This window comes from Saccostrea cucullata, unplaced genomic scaffold (assembly GCF_032062105.1).
Source record: "Saccostrea cucullata isolate Sc308-1 unplaced genomic scaffold, CSIRO_AGI_Scuc_v1 ctg1402, whole genome shotgun sequence".
Classification (NCBI taxonomy): domain Eukaryota; kingdom Metazoa; phylum Mollusca; class Bivalvia; order Ostreida; family Ostreidae; genus Saccostrea; species Saccostrea cuccullata.
The window spans coordinates 9,283-19,235 of NW_026920677.1; the positions used below are offsets into that span (position 1 = coordinate 9,283).

Below are 9,953 nucleotides of genomic sequence, written 5' to 3' on the forward strand. Positions count from 1 at the left end.
GGTAGCTTGTTGGATGGTTTCTCGGGGTATTGAGAGGTATCCACTGATCTCACTAAAACTTTCCCTCTTTGCCTATCTGCTAATTTATGGGTCTCAATGCGCACTGCGATAATTTCCGCCTCTGAAATATTTTTTGGTCTTGCCTCGCGAAGTCTAAACCGCATATCCGGGTCTGTCAAAGCATCAATAAAATGATCCAACGCCAGCACATCCAACAAATTAGACGAGGCATTTGGGTATGCTTGTCTAGTTAACTTTCGTATTGTTTGGGCAAGCTCGGGAATACTTTCATCCCTGTTTCTTGTTTTTGACTGTAATCGTGCTCTAAACATTTCAGCTCTATTTGTTGTGCCGAAACAATTTGACAATGCTTTCACTAATTTGTCAAAGTCCCTTCTTTCAGTTGATGACAATTCATTTAAAATAGCTCTTGCTTGTCCCTTCAGACTTCCTGCCAAATAAAGAGATTTTGATTCATAACTCCATTTGTTTATGTCTGAAAGAATATCAAACTGTGTCACATATTCCTCCCAATCATCAGTTCCATCGTAGTACTGAGGTTTCATCTTAATGGCACTGTGCGACGTCGCGCTTGAAATCTGAGGTTTTTGTTCCTTGGGAGAATCAGAATCCTCCAAATTACTCGGTTTCTGTCCACTCTCCCCTAGCAAATTTAATGAACTCTCCTCCTCGCACTGCTGACCTTTTCTATCAGACTGACTTATGCTTTTTGTTACTCCTTCAAAATATGTGTCCTTATTAAATGGTTTGACTTGCTCATCCAAGTCCCATTTAACACTCTTTTGAAATCCTAGAGCACTTTTTGGAGTAGAAGTCATAAAAACCGGAACTTTTTCATCCCCAAAATTGAATTCTTGTGAACCATTTTTGACACTACTTTCCTTCTTAATCTCCTTCTCAAGATACAACACCGAATTCTCACCTGATGTTTCTATTTCTTGTTTAATTTCACTGAATACTTCCTCTTTTATCATTTTCAGTTTTGTGTGGTATTGATCAAATTCCTCTCTAACTGATTGAAACATGTTTTCCATAAACATTTGCTGTTTTTCCATTTGACCAAATACCGTTTCTTGAAACTGAGATAAAGTTGTATTCAATTCTTCCTTCATAACTTTAAGATCACTTTTAACATCTTTTCGGGCTTCCTCGTCAGGCACCTGATAATGCACTTCTTCACTAATTTCATCTAACGTCATAGTTTCATGCCACTGCTCTTCATCAAAAATAGATTCATTTTCACCTTTCGTTTTAAACGAAACAATTCCCGAAGACTTATCCATTGTGTTTATTTTTATTTAAAACTCGTTAATCAACACAAAGTCACAAAACTGAAATACAGTTTGAATTCACAAAAGCAAAAACAACAATTTTCACATATAAACCAAATCCCACCGCTGCCACCAATGTGACGCGAGGCGAACTCGTCAACACAATTTTTATAGGGAACGTTGGTTTTTATTGTGAAAATTATTTAATACTCCATATTGAATCACACACTGTAACACTATAATCCACTGCACTAGTAAATCCCAATATATAAATCCCAATGTATCAATTTGATTAAGTAAACCTTGTATTAAACCTTTACCTTTCTTTTAGTAATAAAACCAATTCTATTCTACTATTTATTTACAGTTTAAAGAAAATGAAAGTCATGAAAAATTATGAAAATAAATCAACCCAACTTCTTTTATTCTCCTAACTTACCTAATAATTTCCTATTAAAACTATATGTAATTTTCAATAAATAACTTTATATTTATTACAAATCCCTAAGATTTTAACCAATCACCAGAGCTACACCTTGGTAAATATTTCGGTGTAACCCAATCACCAGAGCTACACCTTGGTAAATATTTCGGTGCAACTCGGTGTTTACCAAGATCAACCAAGTCACCAATACACAACACCTTGGTAAATTTCGGTGCAAAATTGGTGCTGGTATTAATTTCCAGGAATAAGAGAAGTAATAGCCGTTTAATAATTTAGGCTATCACCAATAATTTCTCCGAAAGCCCTTGGTGTGTAATAATTTTACCAAAGATCTCGGTGAAATATCAGGTGTCACTTGGTAAATCCTAACCAAACTATAATAAATGTTTAATTACCAAATCCTCTCTAGCTCGTCTTAAGTGAGCCTCCGACATCTTCAAAATAATCAACAAGTCTACAGAGCAATTAACCAATTGATCCCTATTTATACTGGTCATCCCCTCAATGACAGTTATATACTGCGAATTAATAGAGATGCTGGTTAAGAAACTCCCCCTACCAGACGGCACCCCACTGTGAATAAATAGAAGTTGGGAAGTGATACAAATTAACAAAGAAACATTAAGCAATGTATTTACACAGCAATTCACTACTGTAAAATTAGATCATTAAACAATTATCAGGATAAAGAGAGTTACAAAACTTACCTATCAAGGTGAAATGTAAATTTGTAACAATATATACCACTACAAAATCGAAGTTTATTCAAGGCAGAGTTTAAACTTCATCCGCTGAAAGGTAGTCAATGACATGGTCTTAGGAACCAAAATTGGGATGGAATAGGGGCAACTTTGCCGATATATAACAATTTTATATACATTCGATACAATTTTTATATCAAAGAAAAATATTTTGATGTTATAACGAACGATGTTGTCGGATTGTTGTCTGCTTTGCAAACACATGGTGCGGAAATATCTGGCTCATGGATTGTATAAAAATACCAATTATGTAGTTCATATGGAAATTCAACATTAACATCGAATTGATTATTCGGTAAGGAATTTTCCATATCTTCTAAGCAGATATCGAGTAAAGGGTAATTAAAGAGTTCTCGGTTTTGTTAAGTGGTCTTTACTTCACGATATAAACTGTTAATCGTCTCCAATATTATTTTTCACTGGTCAAATGAAACTTGTAGATGTCTGAGTTTGCAAAAATGCTCCCTTTCAGCCCCCATCCCCCATTAATATCTAGAGGAAGCTCCTTTTGTACACACACTTTGCACATCAGATTAAAATTCGTGACTTCACACTAGCCTATACATTAGCAGAATGAATATACGCCACTGATATTACTTTTTCCGTATGTGAAAATATATTAGATTAAAAAAATTTACAGATACGACATGTACCAATAATGGTAAAGTTTAAAATATTTTTATAAAATTTTCCGAATATTTTCGACTGTAGTTCAAATAATGCTATCCTGTCGAATATTCGACAACGAAATTTTAATACTTTCACATCTCTAGAATTTAGTGAAATGGACCTAACATATACTGAAAATATACTTTTAAATGGTAATATATTTAAAGTACCCTGCATAAAAGTTAATCTTTATGAATTATTCGAGAATATTGTTTAGATGTTTTGTTTCCGTAATAATGAATAAAATAATACAAAAATTGTGGCTATTGTAAAACTTTTTTTTTTAAATTAAGACAAAGCAGTTAGAGTACATATTGTATATATATTTGTTGTAAATAGAGTATATATTTGTTTACTATTTTTTTTTTTTTTTTTTTTTTTTTTGCAAAATTTAAATTGATACAGTTAATACATGTAAGAATGACTAGGTAATTTTTTCATATCAATTAAATGAACCACTCATAGATGAAATCTTATAAATCTTTGCTAAAATTATAAATCCTTGTAATACAAATATCTTCTAAATAAAATAAAATTATAAATAAACTCTTCGATTTTTCATTGGAGAACTAATTCATATGGACAGGATGATCAAAAAGAAAGTAGATCTTACGGGTATTTACGTTTATTCTAAATTTTAACTTATGGGGATTTTCAATCGTTATTAAACACATCACGGAAATCAGGTAAGTTTAATTATTTGGCAATTGAAAACTGTTACATGTAAATTAAACATTACTATTCTCTGCAAAATCATAGTTACATTTTTAAATTGTAAAATGTTTTACAATTTTGCATACTTCTTAAGAAACTTAACAAGCAAAATTTTAAAGACATCAAAGATATATATAAATGTACTCGAAGCATTCAATTAAATAATAGCAGTATATATGACTTACGTAATTTGGGCAGGGTTTATATACATTTAATAATTTCTTTGTTTCTCAGCAAGTGTTTAATGTCCTTCTATATTTATTCTTTACTATCATTAGAATGGATCACATTCCTCGTCTATCTGAGGTCCTATACGTGGGTCTGTGTCGTAAGATAGGGACAACGACAGAAGTGGCCATCAGGAGGGACGTGATGGACATGAAGGAGATGATCAACACACCTGTACAAATGTATATTGGATGTAGATATATAGATACTGGTAGTTTTAGGGAGGGTTTTAGGTTTCACTCCTCTGATCAGGATATAATGTATTGGAGTGTTAACCATAAAATTATAAATAATATTTCTCAGTTCACCATTTACGATGCATCAAAACATACCATTATTCTAATGGAGGACACAGATACACCGCCTGGATTTGTCCGATTACGACTTCTTACGCAGCCAAGGGACTACTTTATCAATTCAGCAGTTGTTTCCTTGAACGGTATACATTATCTTTCAAATTTGTTATGGAAAGAAAAGTGGTTGCAAAAGATTAAAGAAATGAAAGCAATTAAAAATGTGGAAGGTCATGGTCCTTGTTTAACTGGTTATGTCGGCGATATTGAAAATGATTATGCTTTATGTTTTATCAGTAAACATTGGACAAAAATAACAAGTAATTGGATTGAACGATCTCATGAATACACCTGGCCTCCTGAATATGTGTTAACTGAAATTCTGAAGAGCGGTTTTCATTGTGTTGCTATCGGAAATGATATTTTATCTCCTTCCTATGAATTAGAGTGGAGATTATCGTTTTCTCGAGCCGAACAAAAATTAGTTTGTACCATGAACCACGCCCAATTCTTATGTTACGGACTTCTGAAAATATTTCTGAAGGAAGTAATCAATCATAGTATCCGCGAACCATTACTTTGTTCATATCACATAAAAACTACAATGTTCTGGATTATACCGTTGGAAACTATTCAATGGTACCCAAACAATTTACTGAACTGTTTCTGGAAATGTTTCAAATATCTCATTCATTGTGTTTACCGTGGCGAGTTTCCCAATTTTTTCATTCCACAAAATAACATGTTTTCAAACAAAGTAATTGGATCTAACCGTATTTGTTTACTAGAACAACTTAATCAATATTACAGAATGGGTGTGTCTTGTCTTCTTCTTAGTCCAACTCTCAGATCAATCCTCGAACCAGCCTTAAGGACCTCGTCGTTTTCGGATCATTTTGTTGAGGGTCATGTCAAATCTGTCGAGGAAATAGATACTCTTGCCAGATTTGAATTATTCTCTCTTTCGTTTTCAAATAGCTCTTATCAACAAATTGTTACACAATTGAAATCGGTTGAAAGATTATTACAATTTTCATTTTCACCATACCAAACACTAACCTTACAATACTGTACAGCTCAAACTCTTATTGACATGGTGTTCATTGCGGCACAGAGTTCTTCCTGTAGCACTAATAAAGAAAGGTCTGGATTAGAAAGAACATTTTGTAAAATACTGAAACTGGCAGGAAAGATAGGTTTTGTTTCTGATTTACTGTATTTAGCTTTGTATTACTATAGAATTGGTAGATATCATGGAACTGTTAAGTTAATTCCTGTTATCAGAAAAAGACTTTCACAGCCTTTCATCATGTATGAAATTCTAGATGTTGAGGGATATAAGGCTGTATGTAGTCTGTCTCTGTCTCAACGGATGAAAATAGTATGGGCAAGGAACCTTACATTTAATGTGAGTGTTTTATATATTGAAGAATTCTTATTAGAACAACAGGAAGCCGAGAAAAATGGAAGGCCATCTCTCTATATATCCCCATTTCTTACACTAGAATGGTTGTCCGTGTTATCTTACTACAGACTAGGGAATCAGTCTCTATATCAACAGTCTCTGTCAGACTTAAAAACTCTGCTGTTATATGATGATGGGACATATATGCCTACAAAGACTAAAGATCTATCCTGGCAGATACTTGGGATTTGTCAGCACGTTTTAGGGGACTTGCACGGTGCTTTACATTCTTATCGTGAGTCACTGAAACAGGAGCCATGCCACAAAATACAGAAAGCTACAGAAACTAGAATAAGTTATGTTGAAAGGCAACTTCAATAAACATTCTATGTCCCCACGTGCTGGTGATTCGAAATAATGGAAGACAATTTAGAAAAATTAAAAACTTGGGTATATGAAACATGAAACCAAAATTATTTTGATTGTTAAGTAAATATACAGAATATCCAGAGTATTTGTTTATTTAATACTTATATCTAAGTAAGGATATCTCTGAACTCTAAGTTATGTAATTGATTAAGCCAGTTAAATGCCATAATCATCAACTGGAATAGTACTTTGATTTGTATCGCTTTTTGATCTTTGTGACATTGTTGTGTGTGGATCAATAAATCTTAAAATAAAAATCAGTATGTCGCAATTTAACTAAAATTGGTGATAGCCATTGGTTTGTATATTTCAGGGCCTGGTCAAAAGATTGATGTGTGATTTAAGTTAAGAACTAAATTTAAATAGGTATTTGGGGGGGGGGGGGCTTATGAGTCCTTAAAGATATTTTTATGTTGTCATAGGTCGATAATTGTTTAAAATATCTCAAATATTAAACGATATAATTGGAATAGCTTGCTATTTTGTTATCATAAATCAATGAAATGCTAGGTAATAAATACTACTTCATGATAATGAAATTCTAATCAAACTTCTTCGTATAAAGTTTTTAGGGGGACAGGGGCTCTTGATGAAGACTATGTGTACTTACTTTGTTAACACATTGAACTTTGGTCTCTCTTCTGATTTAGTTTGATCGTTGACAGCCACGGTATTTCTATATATACCATATTCGAGTATATACCGTATATATTGAATTCCGAATCTCCATAAAAATTCTTACAAAGATAAATTGTGGGTTCCAGTAAATGTTCAACCAAGCCTCTTTCGTTACACCTTACTAAGATATTGACAGTAATGAGAGAAATCTTCATGAGTACTATACAACAATATGTTCAAGAAGAGGTGTGAAGCAGATGAGAATACCCAAAAAATTCCAAAGAACTTTTGGACAATTTGAAATCACAAGATTTTACAATAATCAACAGCTTACAAACTTACGACTTTTTAATTTATATACAACTACTCACCACAGTAAATTAAAGTACAGGATTTTTACATCATTGACAGCTGCTTTTTTAAAAAACAAAAATGGAACTCGTAAATTTACTTACCTGGACATTGGTCATTTGTAAAATTTTGTTAAAATACATTCTGATTACACACTTTGTTTGCATCAAAGAGATGCTTGAGTTTCTGATTGACAATATCTATGTGGTTTTTGGAGACCAGGTATTCCAACAATCTATTGGAATTCTCATGGGTACCAATTGCGCTCCGTTATTAGCGGACCTATTTTTGTATTCACATGAAGCAGAATTTGTGCAAAATCTTATGCATGAAAAGAAGAAAACACTTGCCCTGGCCTTTAACTCGACATTTAGATACCCCCCGGTATATCGACGACGTATTGTTAATTAACAATGGTAATTTCCATTCCTACGTCGATACGACATATCCTTGTGCGCTTGAGTTAAAAGATACCACAGAGTCTGACACATCGGTTTCATACTTGGACATATTACTTTAAAAAGACGTTAATGGTAAACTTACAACCAAGCTATATGATAAACGTGATGATTTTAACTTTTCTATCGTCAACTTCCCTTACTTACCAGGTATCACCTGCATACGGAGTATATACATCGTAATTGATTCGATAGGTAAGAGCTTGCTCTACGTATGTACAATTAATAAAACGTGGTAAATTATTGACAAGCAAATTCATGAAACAAGAATATCAGCCGTCTCATTGAAAGTCATCTTTTCGTAAGGACTATGGTCGATACAATGACCTTGTTGGCAAATACAATTCATCATTGAGTTGCATTGAGTAGTATTGACGAAACTCCCATTACATACCATGGTATATGCAGTAGCCAATTCGTCTTTGGATGGATGGTAACTGGTGTCCTGTAGATGTGAAAAAGTTTTCCGATATTTTATTTCAACCCTGGGGTAAAAAAGGAGTCGAAAATAACGTTCTACAACCAAAACCATGGTTCCCTGAACACTTCTTACATTTTAAGCGAGTGTATACTAGTATCTTCCCTTGGGTAGCAACAATTTTGACCCTTTGACCTTGATTTTGCTTTCAACTTGACCATTTTTTTATTTTATAAAATAAACAAAAATACAAAATTTTAACAAATTTTGCAATTTTGATATCATATGCAAAGTTATAGAAGAAATTAATATATCATAGTAATTAATTACATAAAAATAAACGACATTTAACATCGATATCGTGATGATGTCCGTATTCTTGATCAAAGCATACATAAACAGAAGACAACACAGTGTGATCCGACTGATTCTCCACTTCTTTCTACAATAAATTTAAATCAATAAAATTAATTTGTACACGTAATGTTTAAAAAAAGTAAATATGATAAAGCGTCCAATCATTCAGTACAATACTGTCATTGTAACATATCATTATCCATTTATCCAAACATACGGTGTTTTGCTTATCACGTTTTTACAAGGCCAATCAAATCGAGGAGACAAAAGTCCTACACGTTTTATCCATTTTGGACTTATCAAAATGTACTTTTTATATATGACTAAAAGAATATAATTCGATATAATCAAACTTTACAAATTTTATCATACATGGCATCAACTATATTCGGGTTTAGTTGTAGGAAACAAGACCGCTTCATTATGTCAAGTATTGGTAGAAATGCTTTTCCATAGCCAAACCTCTATACTTAGGTGTAACCCTCATACCCGCCTTAACCGTGTCCCAACCCATCAAACTCTGGTCGCAAAATTCAATGCACTAGGGCACATCATGATGACTTATGTATGACTTATGTATGCATGTCATTGCAAAATGCAATGACCAGGATAAAAGTATTAAATGTCTACAAGATGCAACATACTTTATACCAAGTCTGCGTCATCAAATTGACTGTTTGTAGTCATATTTACAAAAAGATATTTTTATGCAATGCACCAGGAAATTATAACTTTGTGTCTACTGAATGCAACATGCAATGCACCAGGACTGCGTCATGAAGTCTACTGTATGCAGTTACGATATGCACCAGGACTTTTCATGATGTCTACTGGTTGCAACATGCAATGCACCAGGAAAATAAAACTTGTGTCTACTGGATGCAACATACAATGCACCAGGACCGCGTCATGAAGTCTACTGTGTGCAGTTACGATATGCACCAGGACTTTTCATGTCCACTGGTTTCAACATGCAATGCATCAGGATTAGAAATATTGTGTCTACTGAATGCAACATGCAATGCACCAGGACCGCGTCATGAAGTCTACTGTATGCAGTTACGATATGCACCAGGACTTTTCATGTCTACTGGTTGCAACATGCAATGCACCAGGAAATTATAACTTTGTGTCTACCGGATGCAACATGCAATGCACCAGGACCGCGTCATGAAGTCTACTGTATGCAGTTACGATATGCACCAGGACTTTTCATGATGTCTACTTGTTGCAACATGCAATGCACCAGGAAAATAAAACTTTGTGTCTACCGGATGCAACATGCAAAGCACCAGGACCGCGTCATGAAGTCTACTGTATGCAGTTACGATATGCACCAGGACTTTTCATGTCTACTGGTTGCAACATGCAATGCACCAGGAAAATAAAACTTTGTGTCTACCGGATGCAACATGCAATGCACCAGGACCGCGTCATGAAGTCTACTGTACGCAGTTACAATATGCACCAGGACTTTTCATTATGTCTACTTGTTGCAACATGCAATGCACCAGG

General features: G+C 33.9%; 1 protein-coding gene across 1 annotated transcript; it reads left to right on the forward strand.

Moving 5' to 3' along the window:
- Positions 1-3,818: 3,818 nt before the first annotated feature.
- Positions 3,819-6,493, forward strand: LOC134255449 (uncharacterized). Its single transcript, XM_062737982.1, has 2 exons — positions 3,819-3,853; positions 4,160-6,493. Exon 2 carries the CDS (start codon positions 4,161-4,163, stop codon positions 6,186-6,188), a length of 2,028 nt encoding a protein of 675 aa, XP_062593966.1. The 5' UTR covers positions 3,819-3,853; position 4,160; the 3' UTR covers positions 6,189-6,493.
- Positions 6,494-9,953: the final 3,460 nt, after the last annotated feature.